Source organism: Alexandromys fortis, unplaced genomic scaffold, assembly GCF_014885135.2.
Source record: "Alexandromys fortis isolate MF-2015 unplaced genomic scaffold, M_Fortis_MF-2015_v1.1 scaffold_268, whole genome shotgun sequence".
Classification (NCBI taxonomy): Eukaryota; Metazoa; Chordata; class Mammalia; order Rodentia; family Cricetidae; genus Alexandromys; species Alexandromys fortis.
This window is the reverse complement of record NW_026068141.1, coordinates 840,433-866,746: the sequence shown is the minus strand read 5'-3', so window position 1 is coordinate 866,746 and position 26,314 is coordinate 840,433. Positions and strand designations below refer to the sequence as shown.

Sequence of the window (26,314 nt, the reverse complement as noted above, 5' to 3'; positions counted from 1 at the left end):
AGAGAGAGAGAGAGAGAGAGAGAGAGAGAGAGAGAGAGAGAGAGAGAGACAGAGAGAGAGAGAGAGAGAGAGAGAGAGAGAGAGAGAGGCACAACTTCCAGTGCCCACACTGTATCTCTATATCTCCTGCATTCACGCAGAGCCTGGTGTGTGTGGCACTTAGGAAAAAATCTGTTGACTCACAAGGAAGAAAAGGAAAATGTGAAGGTCTCCCACCCTGGCAAATGTGCACACATTCACATTCACACAGATCCTCCCACAAGCATACCCCAGGGGCACAGCAAGTGGGGATGTGTGCAGACACAGGACAGAGGACATGGGTGGTCACAGGAGTAGGTCCATCAAAGGCAGCGCAGTCTAGAACACCCTATCCACACTTCCTACTTCCTTCTCTCCTGACTGAAAAAGTATTCCCCAAAGTGTCCAGAGCCACGTTTTTGGGGTGACTTCTGCTGCGATCCTAGTATGTTCCAGGGTAGGGGCATAAGAATTAGAAAAGTTAAGTAGGAGGAACAGAGATAAGAAAGAAACAGAGACAGGAGAGTAACAGGAGGGCAACTTAGTGACTACTGAATTCCGAGTTCTGAGTTCACCCATGTTTGTTTTTCCATACTTTTTTTTTTTTTAACATTTTTAGAACCTGTCCTGAAACTCACTCTGTAGACCAGGCTGGCCTTGAATTCACAGAAATCTGCCTGTCTCTGCCTCTTTTTTGGTTTTTTTATTATACCCTAATACAAAAGAGGGCAAAAGACTGCTTTAACTTGATACAAAGGACAATCAGAACAGTTATTTGTTTCAGTCCTTGAGACCACAAGCGGACATCCTGAGTAAAGGTATTTGATGTTTGGGGCAGTAAAAATACCCTAGATCAAGTATCCTGCAGGCAGCCACTCCCTATGTAAAACCTCCTATTACAAAAGGAGAAGTGTGTCTGAATTCTCTGACCTTTGGTCAGGGTGGAAAGGATCTACTCCTCCGTGGGCTGTCCTAAGATCCAAAACACCAAGTAACCACGCCCTAGGTCAGGGTGTGGCCACACTTGTGGTCACAACTGGAGCAGAAGAAACTCAAACTCTGTGACCTTCAGTCAGGCAGAGGTGTCGCAGGCCTTTAATCCCAGCAGTCAGGAGGCAGAAGCAGGTGGATCTCTGTGAGTTCGAGGCCAGCCTGATCTACAAAGTGAGTTCCAGGACTGGCTCCATGTCTGTGTGTGCCCCAACACTTAGCCTCTCCCCTTCAACTACAAGTCTCATTCTGGCCAAGGAGCAAGCAGGCCATGCAGGCCCTGGGCTACCTTGCCTCAGGTGACAGCAGTCTGTACTGACTCCTCCCCCCACTCTGCTAGTCAGTCAGGAGACACCCACTCTTTCTGGGTGTCTGAAGGTTTCCCTAGGAAGTCTCTTCCCAAGCTCCCTGTCTGCCTACAAGTCTCTCCCCCAAATCCAGGCATGTCTCCTGCTTGTTATTGACATCTGAACAGCAATCCCCAAGAGTTCTGTGAAGGTGAATCCCACTGTCATCTCTGAGTCCTGTGGGAGGAATTTTTCCTGGAAGGCCAAGGAGGCAATGGGAGGCCTCCTTTCACCAGCGTGGAGTCTGAACCTCAGGTCCGGGGCAGGTGTGTATAAATTGAGTCCGTGGCTTCTGAAGTGCTGAGCCACTGGACCCCAGGACCAGCCATACGTATCTGTAGGCATCTGGACATACAGATAGCCCTCAGGGCTCAGGTCAGGGTCAGGGACAGGGAACAGGTCATGGTAAGGGCTGACAAGCCTGGAGCATCAGACTTTAGCTAGCTGTCTTCTACCCTACTTGGTACCCTGATTCACAAGATGCCACTCAATGTTACCGCTGGGAAGCAGTCAAGAGCTGAGGGGTCATAGTTCGTTCCTCTGTTTGGGATACCCTATCAGCTCAGACATGACTCATACCCACTACCCATCACTGACTGAGTCTTGCAGACCTACTAAGTCTCTCCCTGAATATCTCTAGTCCCCGTTCTGTTTAACCAGGCACCCAACAGTACTGGGTTCTGGTTTGACCACTATCCTTCCTCCACCAACTCAGCTAACCACTACAATCATGGGCTCAGTTGGCAAAGCCAGCCTCCTCCAGAGCTCTTAGGATCCCTACAAAGAAAGTCAATGAGGTCTTCAGTAAGTGTTCACAAACACAGAGACACACACATATACACAGGCATACAGACACAGACAAGCATGCATACATACAACACACACGAATACACATAAACACACACAGGCACACACACACATACCCACACAGATGCACACCGCTTCACCTCCCTTTCAAGGATACCTGTCCTCCTGCGAAAACATGGGTGGTAGGAGGGGCTGCACCCTCACCCAGTTCTGATGCTCTCCAGGACCCACCCAGCACCTTGCTTCTTCCCTCGGGGTCTGATCTAGGAGCTTCTCAGAGGCTGGTTGGTCCAACCTCCCATTTTATCCCAAGTGGTTTCCCTAGGGAGCCTGCGGCAGTCAGCCACTGAGTTAAGAACACAGCAGTCATGGGCCTCCATGGCCACGGCTCTCCACTGGGCTGAGCACACAGAAGATAACGGGCCTCCCTGACTGTGGCCCTGACCAGCACCTCACAGCCTCTGGTGGTGAGCGCTGCCCCGCAGCAACCTTCTCAAGCCCCCCACACACACATAAAATTGCAATAGCAAAGGGAGAATCCTTTTGGGTACTGCACATGTCCTGGGCTTTATAATAAAAAAGGGGAGGATTTCCCACCTCCTGGGGGACCAGCTTTTGCCAGCAACTCCAAGTTCCCCGAACAATGACCTCAAAAGAACTTACTTGGGACCTTGGGGAAGGCAGAGGAGGGGGGGGGGGTTCTCCATTCAACCTTTCTATGCTGTGTGACTCCAACCCAATGCCTTTCCATCTCTGGGCTCTGAATTAAACATTAGTCCATGTGTTGAGAGTAAAAGCAGAGAGCCCTCTCCCAGTGTGCCCCCCAACAACACTTATATAAGAAATAGCATGGAGCTGACATTCCCACCGTCCCCCGCCCCGCCCCCCAGACAGAACAGTGCCTCTGCCTCTGGGGATCTCAGCTCAGAGCTTTAAGCTCCAGGACCTCTGCTTCTGGCCTTAGACGCAGCAACACAGCTTTTTCCCAGGCTTGGGAAACAGGAGCTGGTGGAAGCAGGATTCCAGAGAGGTCAAGTGCGTCCGCTAAGAACACACAGCACTAGGAGAGTATCTCTAAGAACGTTCATGGGAAGGGAGAGCCAGCCACACTGGAGTCTCCTTAGACCTGCCCAGAGGACAGCCAGAAGTCCTTCTTCACCTCAGACTTGATCTGACCTCTACACGACCTCCCAGTCTACAGAACTGGGCCTTAGAAACAGCTGGCCCTAAATTCCTTTTCCACTGAGAAAGTTTCCATTTAAGCGGCGAGACCAGGCTACCATCTACTCTTGGAAGCCATTGCCAGAGTCAGAGTCTTAACCTTCAAGTGTTTGCAAAAAATAAATAAAATAAAATCGGTTTCATTCAAATGCTGCTGGCTTGGTTGCCATGGATACCACCTAATCATGAAGGATGACTGTTTCTTGTTCCCATGGAAACATAGTGGCTGGAGGAACATCCTGTAATCTCAGCAGTCGGGTTGCACTGCCCAGATCTTAATGGTTGGAGGCAGGTGGGGTGGCAACTATGAACATGGATTTTGGGAGACACAGGGTCAGCAGAGGAGCAGAAAGGCTGGGTGCTGGGGAAGCGGATGGGGGTCCTCCCAGTGAGGAAAACATCAGTCAGAACTACCAGACACCACATCACACTTTTCAGATACACTCTGACCCAGTCCAAATATGAAAAGAAAACAATTTAAAAATTACTAAGAAACCAGCCCTGAAGTTAAAATGAGCACTGACTCACTGCAGAGATAGGGTGCCACTGCAGAGACAGGGTGCCACTGCAGAGACAGGGTGCCACTGCAGAGACAGGGTGCCACTGCAGAGATAGGGTGCCACTGCAGAGACAGGGTGCCACTGCAGAGATAGGGTGCCACTGCAGAGATAGGGTGCCACTCATTTACCTCTGCTGGCGTCACGAAAAGGCTGGGAGAGCGATTAGACAACAGACAGTTCACAGGCGTGCGCACAGACAGACAGATGGCCAGATGGACGGACCTGTCCCTTTCACAGGTTCAGTCCAGACCACGCTAGCTGTGTGGTCTAGGTAGTCTGTGTGGCTCGTCCCATGTATACAGTGGCTGCAGAGATGTCTGCCGCCCTGCATGCAGCCCAGCAGGATAGGGATGAGCGTGTCTTGGAATAGCCACCCAGCGGAGGAAGACTACACAGCGCAGAAGAGAACACAGCTCAGGAGGGCACCACAAGGAGCGGAAAGGCCTGTCGCACAATCTACCTTTATACAGATCAACACAAATAAAACAGGACCGAATGCTGGGTGAGAAGAACAGTTGCTAAAGGAGACAGACTATGACCCTCTTATGAACGCTTTTGTAAGACAGTTCATGACAGCCCTACAATAGCCCCAACTAAACACAGCTAAGACCCTTCAATAGGAGAGCGGTTACACAAACTACAATGCATAAAAGGATGGCCCCCAAAGAAACCTGCACCCCAATGCCTGGAGCCTGTGGACAAGCCACACTGATGGGATAGGGAGATGTCCTGCAGGACTCTGCAGATGTGTGCTTGAGACTACAGACGGGGAGGTAGGCTACCCTGGGGAGCAGTCCCACCTCAGGAGCCTTAACTGTGGGAGGTCGAGGTTGGAGCTGTGGCAAGAGGAAGAGACAGATGTTTCAGAACTCCATCCTCCATGGCCGGCTTTGCTGCAGAGAAACACGGTGGACTCCAGCTGACAGACAGTAAACGACAGGAGCCTTAGCGCTGCAGCCACCGCAGGGAACGACATTCTGCAAACGGAGTGACCGATAACATGGGATTTCTTTTTGTCTCTTCTGGTTTTGTTTTTGAGACAGACCTTGCTGTGTGGTCTAGGTTGGCCTCGAATCCATGCTCCCCGCCCCCCAGGCCTCCACTTCTCGAGTACCGGGATCTGGTAAGGTCAGTGGTGGAATGTCATCCTCTGGACTGTAAGACAACGCCTGTGCTGTGCACACTGCTAGATTTAATATGGGCGGCAGCAGCAGAAACAGACTAGCGGGATTCTGTGGCCCACCAGGAGAATACTTCCCAGCAGGTGAAGGGAAGGAGGGAGCTGGGGCAAACTGAAACTGTGAGAGGAACTGTGCTACTGTAGAATACTAGTGAGCTGTGAAAAACAATGCACAAAAGATCCCCGGGATGCAGGCGGATCTCAAGGACGCTCTGCTCGTGACGAAAGCCAGAACCAGCAATTTCTGCAGCACTGACACCACTAGTGACCAAGCAAGGGCTGAGGATGGAGCTCGATTGGTAAACTATTTGCCCTTGGTTCAACCCCAGCACCCCATGAACCGGGCGTGAAGGCTCACACCTGTAATCCCAGCATTTGGGAAGTAGAGGCTGGAGGATCACCACGCTACTCTCCTGGATATAAGCAACCTCCGAGGATGGCAATCTTAGGATGACCCCGGGACAGCAATAAAGCGATACCAAACAAGGCTGTTTCCTGTCTAAGCAGTCCACAAAGACAAGGTCACAGCTGCCCACAAAACACCCAGTCTCCTCTCAGCAAAAACAAAACAAACAAAAAATCTGCCCTCCCCTCAATGCCATTATTTCATTAATGATGGATCCACAGCTTATGAACTGCCTCTCCCAAGAGACCAGAACCAGGTCACGAGGGTGGAGATAAGGCAGGAGCTCGAGCTCAGGACTAGCTGGGCTACACACTCAGGAGCTCGGTTCAAACAGCCAAAAAGGAAAAAAAAAATCATTCCAAGCCCTGCCTTCCTTCACTTTGTGACAACAGCCAATCAGCCACTAGCCCCTCCTCCCTGGCCCTCCCTCAGGCCACCTCAGGCCCGGAGGGAGGTCCAGCTGTGCCTCATCACCTACATCGCCCCCTCAAGCTACAGTCAGAACTGCAGCTTGGTTTCTAGACCGTAGCTGGAGGTTCCTCACGCAGAGCACTACTCTGCAAACAGACAGGGGACGTAGTTCGCCCTAGGCTCGTCTGTACTGTTTGAACAATTTCCTGCAAACCTGTAATCATTTCAAAACAGAAGTTAAGGCCTGCAGTGGACCCTTCAGGCTAAAATGCATTTGCTGTGTGCATGACTAAAGCAGACACATTCTCCTTCCCAGGCACACGCGCACACAGTGACACCGAGGAACAGCCATGGAGCTTCTCTTTGGAGAACTACAGTGAGAAAGGAATGACGCTCTCCAGACAGTAATGGTAAAACTAAAGCACACACAGGGGACAGGGCAGCGCAATACAACTAGTTCCCTCTGTATATGTCTGAAGAGAAATGAAGAGGAAAAAATAAAATAAAAACTGAAATTGCATATCAAGATTGACAGCAGCTTAGGTGACCAGACAGCGGAGAAGAGCATTGCAAGCTCCAAAGGACACAGCCCTCCAGTGAGTGCGAGACATACTGAAGCCACGGCAAGACTGGGCAGGGAGTCTGGGTGCAAACTCGGAACTTCTGAGACAGAGTTATAGCCATGGGTGCCTCTGTATGTGTGTGTGGTATGCATATGCATGGTGTGTGCATATGTCGTGTGTGTGTGCACGGTGTCTGTGACGTGTGGTAGGTGGTGTGTGCTTTTGTGGATGCATGTGTGTTAGGACAGGGATGCATATGAGATCTAGCATACTGTTCTCTGCTGAAAATGCCACAAGCTGGCAGCCTCCTGCCTCAGACTACACGTTCTTCCCCATTGAGCCTTTGACCTTCCATCTACAGCCAGGTGTTACTTGGAGGTTCCAAACCTTTCCCTTCTCCTGTGAGCCAAGTGCTGGCTCCCAAAAGTCACAGCCTGACCCTGCAGCCTAGAAAGTGTTTCTTCATGTGGCAAAACGGACTCCAGATACAATTAAGGGCTTTGAGTGGGAAGGAGGACCACAGGGTGATAACAGAGACTCTAACTTTTATTTATTTAATTTCTTTTTTTTTAAATATTTATTTATTATGTATACAATATTCTGTCTGTGTGTATGCCTGAAGGCCAGAAGAGGGCACCGGACCTCTTTACAGATGGGTGTGAGCCACCATGTGGTTGCTGGGAATTGAACTCAGGACCTTTGGAAGAGCAGGCAATGCTCTTAACCACTGAGCCATCTCTCCAGCCCTTTAATTTCTTTTCTTATTGAACAGGATCTTGCTATGTAGCTTGGGCTGACTGCTACTTCAGTATTTCGGGTGCTGGGATTACAGACATGTGTCCCTATGCCCAGCGCAAAAGGAGACAGACAAGTGAGAGAAGGCAAAAAGACAATGTTACCAGGGAAGCTTCAGTAGGGCAGAGGTGAGGCAGTGAGCTAAGACTTGCAGGCAGATTCTAGAAGATTAAAAACGGCAAGGAAATACATTTGCCCCAGGGCCTCCACGAGGGTCACTGCCTCAAGACCTTTTGACTTTAGCTCACTGAACCAGACTGCAGACTTCTGACCTCCAGATCTGAAAGATTCTACATGTTTGTCAGCACACACTTCTATGGCAGTGCTCTCAAAGTCCAGAAGAGGGTGTCAGATTCCCCTGGAACAGAAGCTGTGCGCTGCCATGTGGGTGCTGGGAACTGAACCCAGGTCCTCTGGGAGAACGGGCCAGTGCTCTTAGCCACTGAGCCATCTCTCCAGCCCAGAACCTTGCATATTTTTTCCCTTAGAATAGAAACTGATTGTATCAACAAAACCTTAGGGCACAGAGTCCTAATTAAGCAGCCAAAGGGAGGCAGCAACACTGAACTGCTTCCTTCCCCTCAGTCATTAAAAACCCACCCCCACACCTCTCTACTTCAGTCATTAGAAACCCTCCCATCACACCTCTGTACTTCAGTCATTAGAATCCCCACCACCACACCTCTGTACTTCAGTCATTAGAAACCCTCCCCCCACACCTCTGTACTTCAGTCATTAGAAACCCTCCCCCCCCACCTCTCTACTTCAGTCATTAGAAACCCTCCCATCACACCTCTCTACTTCAGTCATTAGAAACTCCCCCCACACACCTCTGTACTTCAGTCATTAGAAACCCTCCCACCACACCTCTGTACTTAATGCTCCTTAATGATTTGCACTTTTGTTTAAAAATCGTGTCATCAAGTAAGATTATCACGGTTGTGTGATACAGCTTGCCTCTTGCAGCAAGCTAACACATGCATAAAGTTAAGTGTAATTTTTAAGTTTTAGCAGGTTTTCTTCTTAGTTATGTGTATGTGGATGTCAGTAAGCACAGGTAAGTTTGGGTGTCGATGTAGATCAGAAATGTCAGATCCCCTGGGGCTGGAGTTACAGGCGATCGTGGGTGCTGGGATTCTAACTCAGGACCTCTACAAAAGCAGCAAGCAATCTTACAGGCTGAGCCATCTCTCCAGTGCCTACATGTACACACACACACACACACACACACACACACACACACACGATGTTCACATTTTCTTTGGCGCATGTCATGGATCTCACTCTATAGACCAGGCTGGCCTCAAACTCACAGAGATCCACTTGCTTCTGCCTCCTGAATGTTGGGATTAAAGGCGTGTGCCACCACCATCCAGCCTGAAATTCTATTTTAGTTGTCTCCAACTTTCTTGTTTATCTTGTTTACTTTTGAGACAGAGCCTCATGGAGCCCAGGCTAGCCCCATCCTTGCCAAGGATATCCTTAAACTCCTAATTCTCCTGCTTCACCTCTCAAAAGCGAGGACTGCAGGCACCCGCCAACACACCTGGCTCAAACTGATCTAATGATGGCATCCTATCGCAAAGCTGTACCCCAATTCCTTGTGTAAGGAGCAACTGACTCATAGACTATATATCAGATCCTATAAGGAACACGAGCTTAGACTGGAAAAATAGAGAGCAACGCAGTTTATTCAAGAATAGATCAACCTAAACTGTGCTCTTTGGACTTGGATGGAAGGGGAGTGGATGCGAATGTGAAGTTCCAGCCGCCTGCTAGGACAGGCATGAGTCCGTTCTCTGTACCGGCTAACAAGATAGTGAGCTCTTAGTCCCTCCACGGTGACCAGCACACACACACACACACACACACACACACACACACACGTGCACACACACATACATATTTTAATTATACATGTGAAAAATTAATAACCGAAATGCATTGCTGAAAGTATGATCTTGTAGTCTAAAGAAATGAACAGCCAACACCACACTGTAAGACTCAATACTGTTCAGGTGACATTTCGCCCAAGGTGACCTACAGATTCAATGCAATCCCAGTTAAAATCCCATGAAGCTTTTCAAAGACTCTAACAAGCAAAAATTTAAGTTCAGACGGCAAAGCAAAGGACTTCGAAAGGCCAATCAGGCTTGAGAACACAGGAAAGGGCTAGGGGACTTCCGCTGCTAATGGGTTTCAAGGCATACTTTAAAGTCTGGAAATACAGCTAATGTAAACAAGATTGCAGAATTAGCACAAGGGTAAGATGTATAGATCAATGGGTCAGGATGGAGTCCAGAAATAGATCACGTATATATGGTCAACAGACGTCTGAAGAAAAGTGCCAAGGGAAAGGCAAGCTTTCTCAACAAGCAATGTTTGAACAACCGGCTGTCTGAATGTAATAAAAACAGACTCCAGGAAATGGGGAGACACACAGAGATGCAGAACCCAAGCTATGCCAGCTCTGACTTAAACAAAAAGAAAAATCAGGTCTGATCATGACCATGCAGCTAGGGGCACTGAGGCAGGATATAAACCTAAGGGATCTGAGGGGAGACAAGTGAGGGGCTGGTGTGACTCAGAGTGTCCTCCCTGGTCCCTCTCACACCCCCAAAGTCATTCCAGTTCTAGCTGGCTGGAATGAGTTCCGTCATGTTTGAATGCACATCTGGGTTCAAGATACTGACCAGGTTTGGAGAAAGGAAGGAGCCCTGGGGTCTAAACTGTCCCTCACAGACTCACACTCTGAACACCCAGTCCCTAGTGTGTGGCACTTTTTTGAAGGCTTTGAATGAAGAACTTGGGAGTTTAGGTCTGGCTGGGGGCAGCAGGTCAACCCGGGGTGGGTCTTTGAAGGGCACACCTACTTCTGTTTCAAACCTGTTTTCTCTGCTCCCTGCTCCTCTAGGATGTGAAAAGCTTCCAGAGGTTCCTACTACTACAAGTCAATTACCATGTCTTCTGGGGTGTGTGTGTATGCATGCATGCATGCACACATGTGTAGTTCAGAATGAGTGGTACTGTCTCTGTCCACTGCTGTGGAAAGTCTGAGGGGAGACATGGGGACATGTAGAGGGCTTTATGTCCAGGGTACCCACCACAGCCATGGCCAAAAGAACCCTTAACACAGGGCAGAGGTGGCACAACAGCTGGGGTGGGGATGGGCAGAGTGGGAGGAGCCACCATCCCAGGGTCCATCCCAGCATCCTGCAGAGAGCCTGTTCAGGACAGGAGAGTGGCTTGTTTCATTCCCACTACAGATGAGCCAGCATTAGTGGACAGCTCAGACGCTACTCAAGGTATTAACAATTGCTTCTGATACCACACGCTTCCTGTGCCCCATCCTGAAAGGTACCATGCTTCCAAAGAGCTCCCCACTGTAAACTGTGGGTGCCCTGGCTGCTCCCCAAAGATTAATTAACTAACTCAAAGATTTCTCACTTTGAGTCTCCCTTCCTCTCAAGACCTCTGGTCATTTCAGTCTGCAGGCTACCCTCACCATTCTTTCCACATATTTTTCCTGTGTCTTTGCAGCCTCAAGACCATTCCAGGCTTCCAGAGAGAGAAAAATGCTGCCCCTTGCATTCTTGGAATTTGGGGAGCAAAGGGGGTTCTCTGGCCATGTGTTTGCTCCTCCTTGCTGTGTGCAGTTTCTCTGGACCCATTTTTAAACCACAGTTAAATATTTCGAAGCATTATAGCAGCATTATGTGTAGGGTGCAGGGTGCACACCTCTATGCAGGCAGTTGGGGAGAGCAGACAGAGGTAGTGGTGTCTCAGCGATTTCAGGGATTAGACAGCAAACTTTTTCCAGAAAGTGCTGGCAAATATTTTAGACTTGCAGAGAATCGGAAGCAGGCAAGTGGGGTTTTGAAAGTTCAAGGCCATCCTGTTCTTCATAGCAGAATTGAGAGTCAGTCAGGGCTATTTATTTAGATTGTGTCTCAACCAAAAAAGGAGGGAGGGAAGGGAGGAAGAGGGGAAAGAGAAAGACGGAGAGAGAAAGAGGATAGAAAGGGAGGAAGGGGGGAAGAGAGAGAGAGGAAGAGAAAGAGGATAGGAAGGTGTGGCCCATTACTGGTGTTCTGTCTCCTGAGGACTATCAGATACACAGGACCCAAGAGGGGTCATCCCTTCTCCTCTGGACATAGAGCAATCCAGGAATCCAGGCCAATGAAAAGGTCCCTTCCTTTGCAGGGAGCATTTGGGTTCTTTAGAAGTCAGGGTCCCAGAGGAGCTGGGAGCCACATATTAAACCTACAACTCTCAGATACAGCTACAGCTCTAGATTCTAGATAAATAGACAGCACAGGTGATTTATGGAAACCCAGGGCTCTCCCAGACCCCACTCCCACCAAGCTTCTCCCACAGTGCCAGTCCTGATGCCCCCTCCCCCAGTCAATTGCTGGACTCCTACAGTCTCTCCTAGCTTTCTGCTAAGCTGCCAAATCCCCTTCAACCCCTCCACTGCCCAGCATCAGCGCCCCAGCCCCCTTTCCACTCCTTACTGCACCCTGCCTCTCCATGAGAGCCTTTGGGAATTCCAGGAACCAGTTCAAATCTCAGAAATAAAAACTCTAGGGCTTAAAAGGCTGGGTGGCAGGGCTGTGACTTCTGGCCCTGCCAAATCAAGTTCTGAGACCACAGGGACCACCATGTCCTACTTCCTAAAAGTGAAATTGGGAACACAAAGAGTCCAGGGGCTGGAAGGGTGCTCAGCGGTTTAAAACACTTGTTGCTCTTGCAGAAGACCCAGGTTCGATTCCCACCACCCACATGGTGGCTCAAAGCCTTCTATAACTCCAGTTCCATAACTTCTATTACTCCACCCTCTTCTGGCCTTCTCAAGCACCAGGCATCCATGTGGTGCACAAACACACAAGCAGGCAAAATACCCATAAAATATATATTTTTAAATAAAGAGAGAAACAGATGTGGCAGCGGTCTTGTTACAGGCGCTGCTGTGCACAGACCGGAGACCAGCATACAGAGACCCAACACTATTCCTCAAAGCGGCGTGCGGCCTCTCTCTGTTCTGCTCCCCTCTTCTCCCATTTCACCCTCATAGCAAGCAGCATCCTAGAGACTCTCTGGGAGTGAGGGCCTTGCCAGCGTCCAAGCCCCTGTCTTCTCTGGATCCACCTGCTCCCCCACATTTCCTTGAGGCCTGAGGTTGTCCCACTCCAGAAACTGGTCTAATCCTTCTCCCAGGGGTCAGACCCCACCCTGGTGTAAAGTCTCTCAAGCCAGATGCCTAGCTACCAGAGGCACCTGTGATCACTGACACCCATCCCCCACCTTTCCCCTGCTCCTTGCAAGTCTAGCTGTGGTTCTCAAGTCACCTGCCCACATCACAGCCCTGATGAGGGCAGGGAGGTTTACCATGCACTTGGCCAGTCTGTGAGCCCAGGACTGAACACAGGAGAGGTAAAGGACCCAGAAGAATGCCTGCACAGTGCACATGCTCAAGGAACAGAGGTCATCACCACCATCCTCATTACGGCTCCCTGTGTTCCTGGGGGAGGGGGAGCTCGGCTGACTCACCCCTCAGGGCCCTGCCAACCTTTCTGGCCACACCATCTGCTGACCTGGTTACATGGCCCTCCTTGGACTCAGCTCCTGTCACAAGAACTACTGCGTACCACCAAGGTAGCCCCTGCCCAGTGTGTACATGGCAGGTGGCTGTGTACTGGTTTTCCCTGTAGCAGTCTCTGGGGGGAGGGGACACCGAGGAACCACAGAGATGATTCCAGTCCCCACGACATTACAGTGTACTTCTCCATCAACACAACAGACTCGTGATTTAGACAAATGGGCACCAACAACAACACACACACTCGTGTTTGTAACGTATCCTCCGTCGTGCTGTAACTATGTCAAGCCTGCTTCAGAGCCCACGGATGTCCTGCCTGAGATGACACCATCCATCCATCTGTCCGTCCGTCCGTCCGTCCTTCCATCCATCCATCCATCCATCCATCCATCCATCCATCCAGGAATCTGACCTTAGCTACACACCTGACTCAAGCCCAGTGCCTCCAAAACAGAAGCATAAATGAATAGAAAATCACCTACATCTAATCCAGATTGCCAATTTACTGGTTTTTAATCTCTAACCCACCATTCCCCATTCCAAGCAGGCCTCTAAAGGAGTCCCAGCGGTCTGCCAGCTTCCCAGGGTCTCATGGTCACCTCTCCTCTCCTCTGCGGCCTCCTCAGCACAGGAGGGGTGCCCATCCACCTGCCTGTACTCTGCCTTTTCATTTCAGGGTGTCAAGGAATCACCTCCAAGGGCCACAGGAAAAAAAAATCACACAGCTCGGGTGCTGTCAGCCCTCCCCCATCTGTCAGAAGAGGGAAATAAAAGCTAACAAGACCTCCAAAGGCAAAATCCCCAAACCTCCACTTGGTACTCAGCAGCTGTCAAAGAAAACACAGGGCCCACAAGAAAGGAGGGAGCCCACCCCAAATGAAAACCACAGCTGCTGCAGGTGTGAGCTGCACAGACAAAGCAGGTCCCAGGGTGTCCCAGGCAGTCTCACTACCCTGGCAGCGGCGTGTAGGTCCAAGCCCAGCCTCCTTCACGGTATTGTTATTTAGAGGGCTGTTGAGATTCTCCTGCTTCCTTCTTTATGCAATCAGAGGAAATCACAGCACAGACCTACTTCCAAACTGAAGGCCACGTGGGCCAATTTCAGATGGATAATTAAATATTGAACAAACGCTGAAATGCCACTACTGGATGAGAATAGCTAAAAATAACCCGTCACCACTCCTAGAGCCGATACCTGACACTTGGCATCACAGCGGCGGCTCCTTTTCAGCGCCCCCTCCCCGAGTGCCAGACGAGTCTCAGGAATGGCAAAGTGGGGTGGGGGCTCACTCCCTAACTACCTCCTGAGCAGAAAACAAAACTCCAGCTCCCGGCAAGCTCTGAATGTTCCTGACCAGGAAGTGCTCTCCCTTCCTGACATTTAAGCAAGTGGCCCCAGAGGAAGTTACTGGAGAAGTGGCAGGCTCTGCTTTTCTTCTAAAAACAGTCAAAAGGCTTCAGGTCATTTCTAGAGCAAAACAGGCATGTGGTCCAGGATGTGACTGTGTCTGTGGAGATGAGACACGGGTTCTATCCCCGCGTGCTCCACCAGTCCCAACAAGGAACCAGCCACCTTAGTTTCCTTGTATGAGCTAATCTAGAAAAGGCAACAGACAAAACCAACATGCCAATAGGATGCAAAGACACCGACAACCCAGTTCCAAACCGCAGCTATAGCAGTAACCTTGGGCAAGAGGCACTGGCTCTGTGAACCTCAGTTTCCCTATTTGGAATGCAGCTGTAAGAGACTGAGCAAAGGCTCCTGGCGCCTGGCTGGGTTGTGGGCCTCAGTGAGTGTAGAACTAAAGCAAGAGAAACTAGGTACCCAGGAATCAAGCTCTACCCTGACCCACAGAAGTCAAGAGTACACCCTAAGTCCAGCCAGGGCTCGGGGGTCATACCAGCCAAGGAGAGGCAGAGCCTCCAGTGATTCTAGACGAGCTTCCCAGCACTATGGCCCCAAAGCTAGTTTCAGCTATTATTTCACCAGAGCTCCGGCTCCCTACCTGGGGATGGACTAACAATGAGAGCTAGAGCTGGGAGACAGCAGGGAGGCCCTCTGTGGCGACCTCACGCTCAGTCGCTCAGTCGTGGAAGAGGCTATCTAATTACTGAAGGTGATGGAGACACCCAGGAGGGCAAAGGCCACGGGGCTGACATTCCAGCAGATTAACCGGCCCCTCTGGCCTCCCTCCAGAACCTAGAGCTCTGTCTAGGCAGTGGGCCGCAGGCTGCCTGGCCACCTCGGCTGAGAACGAACCACGCAGTGCACACTGGACCATCCCACTAAGAAACTCAGATATGTCATCTGTCACTAGAGTGGCATGCTTGACAGAATATGAATGACAACAGGGGACAACAAGCCAAGGTGAGATAGGAAGCCAGAGGGGGGAGGCAGTGGTGGGTATAATCTGTGTATGCGAGGACCCAACTGAAGGAATGATGATGACGTCATATTGATGCCAGTGGGGCTCTGGCTTCCAGCAGACATGCCAAAAGGCCCTAGGGGGCTAGGGGGGTCACAGTCTGGACCGACAAGCTGGACAAGCCTGCAAACAGCTATGGGGTTGGGAGCTGTATGTATCTTTTGGTCCCTAAGTACTCAAAAATGCTCCCCAGGGACCAGTGGCATGCTCTGTCTGTGCCTTGAGGGAGACCTCTGAAATCCAATTTGTCTTGTCCCCTCTCTTCCGCTCTTTGTTCCTGTTGAGATACACGGAGCCTATGCAGGGTTTAGCCCCAACTTCTCTTCACCCTTACATACCTTAGGGTCTCATGGGCTCATTACCTTTACAGGGTACAGTGAGTGGAAATTGTTTCCATTTGCTTTGCTTCCATTTGCTGAGTGCCTGGTCTGTTCCAGCAGTGAACGTGGATCATTTAACTGCACATCAGAATCTTAACATTTAGCATACCTGGCGGTGCTGTGGATGCATATTGATGTTATCTTCATTTTACAGATGAAGAACCCAGAGACTGAGAGCCTTGCCCAGCTCGGCCCAACACCAGAGTCTGGTCTCCGAAGGCCAGGCCTTGACCCGAAGGCCTCCTCTCCTTTTCCTACCCCATTTACACCATTAGCAGCTTCACGGCAAGGCCACACCCACTCCTCTCCCACAGTCCTCCAGCCCAGCCCACCTGTGGTAGGGGATGGGTCCTTCTCTAACCACTGCTCTCCTGAGAAGCCAGTGTGTCAGACCATAGGCACAACCATGCTGCCATTTGCAGTGCTGGTGAGCCGGAACCACACACCCTGCATCTGGACTCCAAGGGTAGATGACCCAGACGCCACGCTCTGAGCTGGGAGAGCAGGAAACTGCACTCCAATGGGCATCCCCAGCCCTTCTGGGTATACCTTCATTTTTCAGAGTATATTGGGGGTTCTTGGGAGTCCCCCTCCGGGTGCCCCACACATAGACTCTGGCAGTCCCTGCAGGGAGAGGGTACAAGCAGGGTTGGGACACACAGAAGCAAGACAGGGAAATAAAAGACAGATGTAGGGGCTGAGGAAACCTGGTCGTGAAAGAGGGGCATTGACCAAATCCCTTGCACCCAGGAACACCTAGCATAGGACGGAACAATTGGCAGGACATGGATGCAAAAGAGCCCAGACCTCCCAGACATTATTGTGGACACCCAGAGAGATGCCCGAGCTCACGGGGCGACAGAATAGGATAACTTCCTCTAGACAGAGGGAAACAGAGAGCCTGGAATAGATCTGATGATATCACCCAGTCTGTTCAAAACAGAGCTACAAACCACTGCCCTGTCCCTCGAAAAGGTTTTGTGTTCCAGGGTACCCCAGTAAGTCAGTCTCTCCAGCCAACAGGAAAAGTACAACTCTCCCCCATATGCCTTGGGACCAGGCTAAAGCCAGCAGGTGCTGGAGATGTATTGAACTGAACGGTAGGCCAGGGCTTATCAAGGATGGGGAGTGCTCCAATTCTCTTAGGAAGTTGTTCTTTCTCCCAAACCAGGAAATGGGAAGCAAAGCACCTTGGCTGGTGACACCCTTCTAGAGACAAGACTCCCCTCAAATCCACAAGCCAGCCCCCGCCTTCAAGTGGAAATGCCTAGATAACCCCATCACACACAGCTCCCTGCTTCCACTCAACTGCAAGGCCCACCCTGCCCAATCTTCAGATGATGAAGCCAAGGAGAGAAGACCCTTGGTTAGTGCCACTCAGTGTGTGACCCTGGGACCCTGGAGACATTGTCTTTCCCTCACAGCTTTGTCAAGAACAGAGGGCAGTGAGCCCAGAGGGGTAGGATGTAGTGACCTAGCTAACACCCCTGCCTGGCCATCTGTGCGTCCCTGCTACCAGACGCTGGCAGCTCCATGGACTTTTCTAGTTCTGAACACAGAGCCTATGCTTCTTTTCCCGCACTGCTAGTAGCCAAGGTCAGAACTGAGGTGGGGCAAAGGTGGATTCAGGGGCTGCCACCACCCCTTAGAGTAATGCTACTCTTAGGGGACCAACCCCTAATCATGCCAAAACTGACACCAAGGTCAGAAGACCTTAGCGTGGCTTCCCATTAGGAGGCATACCCTGGCACAACCTGCCCACAAAGAGGAGTGTGGCCAGGGCAAGATCAAGGCTGTGGATTAGGGGAAATGGGCAAGGCACCCCTGGCCACCCTACACCAACCTGCAACTCCGATCACACCCAAACTGGTCACTACTGAAGGCCCCTTATCAGGTACAAACACCCTACACTGAGGGCTTTTCCCTTTTCCTTCTCTGTGCATATTCACAGACTGTCTCCTTCCGCCTAGTAAAGGACGGCGGTTCACACCTAACTATGGTCTGAGCTGCAGATAAAGGCTTCCCAGACAGGACCCTGCTGTCACTACCACCACCATTGTCACTGAGATGCAGAGAAGCAGCTGGCAGAAAGACAGTTTCTCCAGGCCTTGGCCCTAAGGCTGACTCAGTCACTCCCGGCAAGGCAAAGGAAATCCTACCCTGCTTAGACACAATGTCAACTCCTCTCCGAAGACTTCCCGGATTTCTCCAACTAGACTTTGCATCAGGGCTGGTCTCTCCACCACCACAAGCTTCCAGGCTAGCACACAGTTTGATCCATTGAACATTGATCATCCCTGGCCTCATTAACTGAATGGGGCAGAGTGAGTTCCCATCCTCTGAGAGCCTGCACCCTGAGTACAGAAGAGGGCATGTTGGTACAGGGCACTTAAGGGACATGCCGGCCCAGGACAGCGCTGCTCAGGAGAGGCCCCGGGGGCACCAAACATGACTGGACATTCACCCCACACCCATTCTCACAGTAGGAACCTGTCCCAAGGATGCCTCCTCCTACAGCTGAGAAGAAAGGAAGGCTCAGGAAACGCCGTGATTTGAACCCATTCACAGGGCTTGGACTCAGGTCTCTGGTTTCCCCGTCAGTTCTAGACTCAGGGCTAGAGCCAGAGGCCACTTCAGGAAACGCAAAGGGTGGGGGTATCACAAACTAACATCCTCAGACTAAGTCCCAGCACAAACCTGTGGGCAGAAACAGCTTAAACTTGAACTCTGTGCACAGGAACTCAGTACTTCCTAATAAACCCTGCACATCGCTGCTTGGCTCTTCCCCATTTGTGGGGGGGGGTTGGTTTGTAAACCAGTGCACACTGCCTGCCTGCTTCACCGGCCCTCACCCTAACAAGGGGCACCAACACCTTCCACACCTGCCAGATTCTGCCTATGGTGAGAGGGGGATCTGGGCCAGAGACAGGCTTCCCATTCCCTAGATAACCTCACGATGCAAATTAACGCAGCTTCTGTACCATAGCCGCCTTCAGTGGGCCTAAGTCTCAGAGGCATCCTGGCCTTCCCAGAGCCCAGGGCAAGCAAGACCTTTATGTGGAAGCCCCTGGACCTACCACTTACTAGCCCAGCCCAAGGCAGCCTGAAAACTTTCAGCATCTCTAGCGAAGATCTTATTACTGGAGAGAGGAAAGGCTGTGTACGCCTACCCCGACCCGCCCCCATCTTGATTCACCCCTCCCAAGGACCACTCAGAGGGGCCCCAGGTCCCTGAAAAGGTGGCTCCCTCCAGGAAGTTCACGCAGCTGTCCATCCAAAAGGTGCGGGAACAATACAGGACTGAAGTAGGCCAAGCTGGAGTCCCAGACAGCGGAAACACGCCAAGATCCACTTAGACTACTTTATGGCCTGGGCCCTGGGTAAACTGATGCACAGTCGGATGGGACACAGATCTGAGCGGTGCGGGGGAACTGGATATCAGGCCCCCTTCCTCTTGCACACTAGGGACCCAAGTTCCTTAAGAAGAAGGACCAACAGAAGCTGGGGCAATGAAGATGGGACAGTCACACTATCTCTAGATGAGGGGCCCTCACCCACAGACACAGGCGTATCACCGGTCCCCTGGTGCCCCAGGGCATCCTCTGGTAGTGTGGAGGTAGCGAGGGACTAAGGGTCTGGGGTCGGGGTGGAGCCTACCCCTAGCGGGCCGGGTCCGGCTGCGGGAGCGGCTCCTCTGTCGCTGCAGCCGGGGCCGCCGCAGCAGCCGGTAGTAGTAGGACGGCCTCCCGGTGCTCTTCCTGGCGTTGCCACCCGCGGACATGCTGCCGCCCGCCGGGCACCGGGCCAGGCCTGGGCGCTCACACGGGCCCCATCGGCCGCTCCGGACCGCCCGGCGGGCGCCCCGCACTCTCCTGCGCTCCGGTGCAGCAGCCACCGAGGCCAAGGCTGCCCGACAAAGTAGCTCCAACTCCTCCTCCTCCGCCTCCCCCGCCCCGCCTTGAGCAGCCGGCCCCTCGGCAGGGGCCCGGGACCCAGAGGCCGGGCTGGCACCCGCCCCGCAAAGTCAGTGCGGGCGAAATCCTGGCCTGGAGTCATCGGGGCGCCGCGGCCCAGGAGTGTCCCTGTCCTGCTGGAGGGACCCCAGGAGCATCGTAACTCCGACGCCCGCGCCTTAGACTTCACATCGCATCTGGGGCGCCCGGAGCAAACCATGGCACAGCAGATGCAGTGGTGCATGCATTATCTGCATACACACCAAGGCTAGGCACGTGCAATGAGGGTCCTAGGACGAGGGGTCCCTGATGACTGGCCTGAAACATGGCCAGAAGTGAGCGGGCGCACACAGCTCTGCAGGCACTCCTCAGTCAGGTTGAAAGTCTTCCTTGTCTCTGTTGCCTAAGATACTAAGTTGTTCTTTACATTTAGAAGGTAGTCCCGTCTTATAAAAAATACTGCTTTCATAGTATTGGGATTATTTTGTGTATTTCAAGCACACATAAAGAATAAAAGGCACACCTGTGTAACCAGAAGGTTTCGCCAAGCCATTTTGCCCCATCTCCCCCAAATAAATCCCCAGGGGTGTCTGAATTTTTCCTCCCCTCCGACATTTTTAGTAGCACTAGTGAGGCTGAAGGCAGGAAGAGCCCAGACTCAAGGTGGAGAGCAGAAACTGACGCTTGCCAAAGGGAAACATCAGCTGTCTCTATTACCAGAAGCGCTCTCTAAGTCCTCTGCAGCTCCAGAAACTTTCTGTGGCTCCCCAGAGCACAAGAGCTACAAAGGCAACCGTCTCTTTGGTACTGGAAGCGTCAGGAATCCAGCACCAGTCAAACCACCTGCAGCCTCACCACTACCAGCCGTCCTGCCTTGACCCAGTTTGCTCCGGGCCAGCTCTCAGCCCTCGGTTCTGCTTCTGACCAGTAATCTACCTGCTCCTCCCCCCCCCCCATTTTCTTTAGGTCTTCCTCCTCTACCGGGAGTCCCTAACCCTCCTGATGACTAGCTGGCTTCCCTTTCTCTCTCTGTCCCCATAGCAACATGAATCTTTTAAGTTAACCACATCCCTTCAAGTACAGAAGGGGAAACCGAGGACCTAAAAAATGTGCACATGCGTGCATGTGTTGACTTACGTGTGTGCGTGTGTGTGTAATTTGTCTCAGTCACAGAAAGTGTAATGGCACACTGTTGCACGAACTCCCTAGGGAAGTGGAGTGGGCTAGTCACAGGTGGTGCTTGAGGCTGTCTGGAAGCCGGGTAGGGCAGCCTAAGCAGGAATCCAGGCCAGGTTTTTCTCCCCACAGGAGAAGCCCCCGTCCTGGCTCCTCAGTCAGGGAGGGAGGGCCTCCAGTGGGGTGGGGGGTGGATCACAGCTGGAAGCCAGGCGCCTTCCCGGGACGGGGGGGGGGGGGGGGGGGGGGGGGGCGGGGGGGGGGGGGGGGGNGGGGGGGGGGGGGGGGGGGGGGGGGGGGGGGGGGGGAGGCAGTTCTCTAAACGCAGCTGTAGAGATCCCACCGCCTCCAGTCCTCCGGTCTCTCTTCCCAGAACACGGGACCAGACCGGGCCACCACTACAGTACTGTGCGCCCAGACATTGGATTCCAGGCCCAGGTGTGGGCAGAGTCCTCCTTCAGAACACCTCCCACAAAAGTGGGCTCTCAGCCACCCCGCTCCACCGTAGCATTTCTGGGGTGAATGAACTAGTTTTAGAAGTTGAAAGTCCCCACCTGAAAGTCTCAGAGTTCACTTGACCCATTCTGCTTCCCTTTGGGCCTACTCAGCTAGATTCCCTGTAGACTAGGGAAAGGCTGACAGGTGGAGCGCAGGCTCTGGTCTGGCCCCCAGCAGGCAGTAACAGGGATGCTTTTAGTGGCCTTGGAGGAGCAGGGCTGAAGTTTAGGACCCCATCTGTAAACAGCAGGATTCCAAAGGTCTGGCCTGATTCTACAGGCCCATGGTGGGTGCTGAGAACGGTGGTAGGGCAGGGGCTCAGAGTCAAGGGAAAGGCCTGGCTCCCTGCCACGCCTCTTGTCTCAGTCCTAGACCCGGGAGGCAACAAAAGCTGCTTCCTGCAGCCCATCTGGAACCAATCCTCCTCCAGAGCCTGCAGCCTCTACCTGGAAAATGGCCTCCTCCTCACTAGCACAGTTTCCCAAACTGAGGGCTGCCACCACCTGCTCCCAGTAGGGAAGCCCTCTGAGATTTCCTCAGACAGACAGGCTTCCTAAGCCCTGATGCAGGAGCTTGGGGGCCTACAGGAAAAGTCTGGATTTGATCTGCCACCCTAACCCACTTCCAGAGGGACACCTGAGTGAGGAAGTGACACACATCTCTCCATCTCCTGGGTGGGGTTTCGAGACTGTAGTCTCCAACTGCCCCAGCTCATAAAGCAGGCATTTTCTAGCATCGTGTAAGGTGTCTGACCCAGTGGCTGCGGATGGAGCCTAGACACGGGCCCTCTCAGTAAGTGCCAGACCAGAAACACGGCTCACCAAATCAGATCTAGTCCCCACCACCATCTTCACCTTCCCTCAAAAGACCCACCAGATGCTGAGGGCTTGAAGACCTGAGCCAGATCCCTGGAAACCTGTGTTAAGAGGAGAGCCAACTAACTCCTGCAAGTTGTTCTGACTCCAGGACTGCAGCTGCATGCATGGGTCCACACTCAATAAATAAACGTAAAAGAAGGAAGAGGAAGGAGAAAAAGAATACCAAGTTCATCACAAAGCAGCCATTGCTCTGCCTCCAAAGGTTCTCCTCACTGTCACTTGCCCCACTGATAGAATGGCTGCCACCTTCAGGGCCAGAAAACCAACAGCAAATCACACTCCACCCACAAGGAAGGAAGGGCTGAGTGCTAAAAGGCCAAGTACACTGTGTACCAGGCCAGGGCCAGGTCTGAAGAGGAACCAGTCCCAGACAGTCCTGAGTAATACTAGGGCACTGAGTTTGAAGGCTAAGCCCGGTGGTGGTGGTGCACACCTTTAATTCCAGCCAGCACTGGGGAAGCAGAGGCAGACAGATCTCTGTGAGTTCAAAGCCAGGTTCTACAGAGTGAGTTCCAGGCCAGCCAGGACTACACAGAGAAACCCCATTTGGGGGTGGGGAGAGTTTGACAGCAAGCATGTGACCAAATTACCTTCAAAAAGCTTGACAATGCCAAGGGAATGCTAGGACGAGTCACTTAGCGCTTCAGTTGACCTGGCTTTCACACAGAGAACATTTTGCAAGGAAGGAAACGCTGCCACCAAGAATGAGGTGTTGGGGCTGGCAAGCTAAGCTCAACCATCAAGAGCACTGGCCGCTGTTCCAGGGGACCAGGGTTAGATTCCCAGCACCCACAAGATGGGCTCCTACAACCATCTGTAACTCTAGTTCAGGTGATCTACTGCCTCCTCAGGCACCAGGCATGCATGTGGCAGACATTTATGCAGGCACCACACCCATGCATGGAGAGATGAGAAACTGCGGGCTCACAGCCTGACCTGAGGCTGTTGGAAGATGGAGTCTGGGTCTGTAGCAGCTGGCCCACCTTAGCATGTATCCACGGCAGATCCTGCCCTCAGCACCCCACACGGTCAATCATTTAATTTCCCGGTGACCCAAGCAGGCAGGTGGCTTACTATTTTTTCCAAAAACAATATTGGAGACAAGAGAGTAAGTTCTTTAAGATCACAGGGCTTCCAGTGGGATCTGAACCCATGGGATGGATGTTGCAAAGGCCTTAGGGCCGAGTAAGATTTAGTACAAACAGCCTGGGTCTTACCTTCAGAGCTAGCATTTTCCAGGGACAAGAGAAGCCAGAGTAAGGAGGAAGTGAGTTTCTAGCAGTGCCCACCCCGGCCCGATACAATGGTGTCTGGAGAGCTCAGACCTGTCAGGTTTCCTGTCTGGACCTGGGTAGGCTGCACTGACCAGGAAGTCCCTAGCTAGGCAGGCAGCCCTGCATACATCCGCCTCCTCAGCCAGCTCCAACTCTAACTCTTTAGCCTGAGCACTCATAGTTAAGGTCACAGTCTCCCCCTCAGGATGCTGTCTGTCTAACAGGCAATGACGGCTTCCTGCATCACTGTTTATCCAGAAATGAGGCTAGACCAGGAGCCAGGGATGCAGAGCCTGGTTCTATCCAAAAGTGGAAGGCACAGACTAACCTTCAAAGGAGTCCTGCTTGGGCACCCTGAGCCAGGCAGGCATCCACAGCATCCCAAACTCCCCTCCCAAAAGCCACCCATACATTTAATGACCTCCTTTGTAGAACGGCTGAGGCAGAGCAGGCAAGACCCCAGGCTGGAAGAACAGCAACCAGTCAGGTGTGGACTTTTGAGCGCCTGCAGACAGTCTGCCTCTGGAAATACGAGTGCCTTCCAAACAAGCCACCCGCATTGACAGGATGGGGTCCTAGGAGAGGACTGGGTCTAACCAGAGCAAAGTGACAAGGTATGTGGCCTCTGTCATTATCTCTGAGCCTGTGGAAGGACTCAGCTGAGCCCACACACCTGCGGTTTTATGGGAATCTAAAAACATTCTCCCAGCTCTAAAGCCCCCCCCCCCAAGCTCCTGCTCCCACCCCAGCCTATTCTCTAGAAACCCAGAGAAGGAAAAACATCTTCCTGCTCCTGTCAACAGCCCACTGTTAGCCTATCCTGGGGTACAACTGGAGAGTGGTGGGACCTGGAAGCCGAGGTTCCCAAATCCAGCACCCAATCCACAGCCGCTGGGGGTATGCCCACCCTCAGCCCTCACACCAGCAGTGGGCCTCATCTGAGTGGAGGAAATGACCCTTTCACAGTGGGCAGGAGCCAGGCTGGAGCTTCCCCAGGAGATCCCCTCAGCTACCCAGGCTGCTTCCTTCTCTGGCAGAATCAGAATGCCTAGCATGTGATGCTCCCCAGATGCCAGGGTCCCACTTCAGCAACAGCCAGAAGCTCAGGTCCCAGGCCCTAGAGAGGTGAGCTCCACTGCCTATCAGCAGCACTGGCCCTCACTATTCTCCAGTTCTTGACGCCTGTGCTCCTGTCGGCCCAGATGGCCAGGCCTGAAGGTATGCCCTCTTTCTCTGCTTCTTCCCCATGCCCTGACCCAAAAAGCCTGCCCAGTTCCAGGTGGGCCCCAACACAGCCCTCGTGTCCTCTTCCCAGCCCCACCAATGGCCCAGTCTCAGGTCTTCAGCTCCTCCTCTCCACCCTGTGAAGGATGCAGACTGATCTACAACACCCACCAGGCCACCAGAGGAGGTACCAGATGGTCTCAGTGTGAGGTCAGAGCCCTCCTCCTTTCTCGGGCATGCCAGCCTGGTCATCTGTGAACCCTGTAGGCCTGGCACTGGCCTAGGTTCCAAGGGGAGGGGCCTCACTGCTCTCTGCAGAGCCCAGGGAAGAGGATGGCTGACTTAGCCCTGCAGCTGATGCCCGGTAGCCCAGGTGGGAGTTGCAAGGATTAGGGATAGGCTTCGGAGTAAGAGTTAGCTCACTGGTGCTGGGTGGGAAGGCTGAGGGCCGTATTGTACCTTTCGGGGCCTCCTAGGAGAGCTGCAGAGAACAGTGGATGGCAACCTCAGTGGGTTTCTTGAGAGGAGATCCCAGCACCAGAGCAGACTCAAGTTTGGGAGAGGTGGTGGCAGCCCTGGAAAGAAGTAGAGGAACCCACCTGACCCACAGTCAGAGAGAACTGAGGAGAAATCCTGGAAGACTGTGGGGAGGAGGCGTCAAAGGCATGGAGCTAGAAGGCTATATAGGAGTCAACAAGGGAGAGAGCAGGCTGTATTCTGAGAGGGGAAACAGCGTAAAGGGACAGGGGACATGGAGAGCTGAGGGAGCAAAGGGTGAGCTGGGGACTCAGGGGCAGGTCTGGGTGTTTGAAGGAGGAAATCAAGATCAGAGACAGGGAGAGGCTGCCCTGGGGCCTGGCTTGAGGCTTAGTTCTATCAGAAGGCTGGGTTACTACTAATAAATCAAAGGCCCTCTCTGGTCTTCACTCTGCAACCATGAAAGGGCTGGGTCTCACGATGTAAGCCTACAGGTGCATGGCTGGGTTGAGGTGCTCACTCTGGAATATACTTCGGGGTCCCAGCATCACTAAACCTAAATCTGCGGGCAATGTGTGTGGGGGGGTGAATTTTTTTTTGGAAGGAGTAAGGGCTAAATCTAGGTCTTGGAGAATGCTATGTCCAAGAGCTCTATGAACAAGCAAGAACTCCAGCCCAGTATTTACTTTTTCCACCCTAAAATTCTAGGCAGTCTGGCTATGCAGCACAAGGTCGCCTCAAACTTAGAATCCCCAGCCTCGACCCTAAGCACTGGCAAGCCAACGCAGTCGGCCCCAGGCCCTTTGCAGGCCCGAAGCATCTCCGCTGCTGTGCTCTGACCCTGCACCACACATTCGGAGCCCTTGCATGACCACCTGAACCCAGGTCACTCTGCCGCAGTCTTCCTGAGATGTACTTCTGTTATGATTCATTTCCTTCAACTTTCAGACCTCCTGAAACCCTTTTATTTGTGTATTTGAGTGTTTCCTAGATGTTCCCCTACAAACCTTAACAGCCAGGTCCCAGTGCAGACAGAGCTCAGTGTCTCATGAATGTGGTAAGGGAAGGAAGCCGGGCTCGAAGCTGGCATTCTCAGGACAGCCGTGGGCTCAGAGGTAACCGACTTTGTCT

At 52.4% G+C, this 26,314-nt stretch overlaps 1 protein-coding gene across 9 annotated transcripts in view; it reads right to left on the bottom strand.

Annotated features, from left to right (window-relative positions):
* The window catches only part of Dab2ip (DAB2 interacting protein), a 200,711-nt gene that overhangs the window by 118,376 nt on the left and 56,021 nt on the right, over positions 1-26,314 (bottom strand). For 3 of the 9 annotated variants that reach the window (XM_050126789.1, XM_050126788.1, XM_050126786.1), the window contains exon 1: positions 19,361-19,633. The exons of 3 other annotated variants lie outside the window; for them this stretch is intronic. In XM_050126789.1, the coding sequence (XP_049982746.1) occupies positions 19,361-19,484 (124 nt within the window). In that variant the 5' untranslated portion in view covers positions 19,485-19,633. Of the gene's footprint in view, positions 1-19,360; positions 19,635-26,314 lie in introns of those variants that run through there. 3 more of the 9 variants (XM_050126783.1, XM_050126784.1, XM_050126790.1) reach the window with 2 other exon arrangements.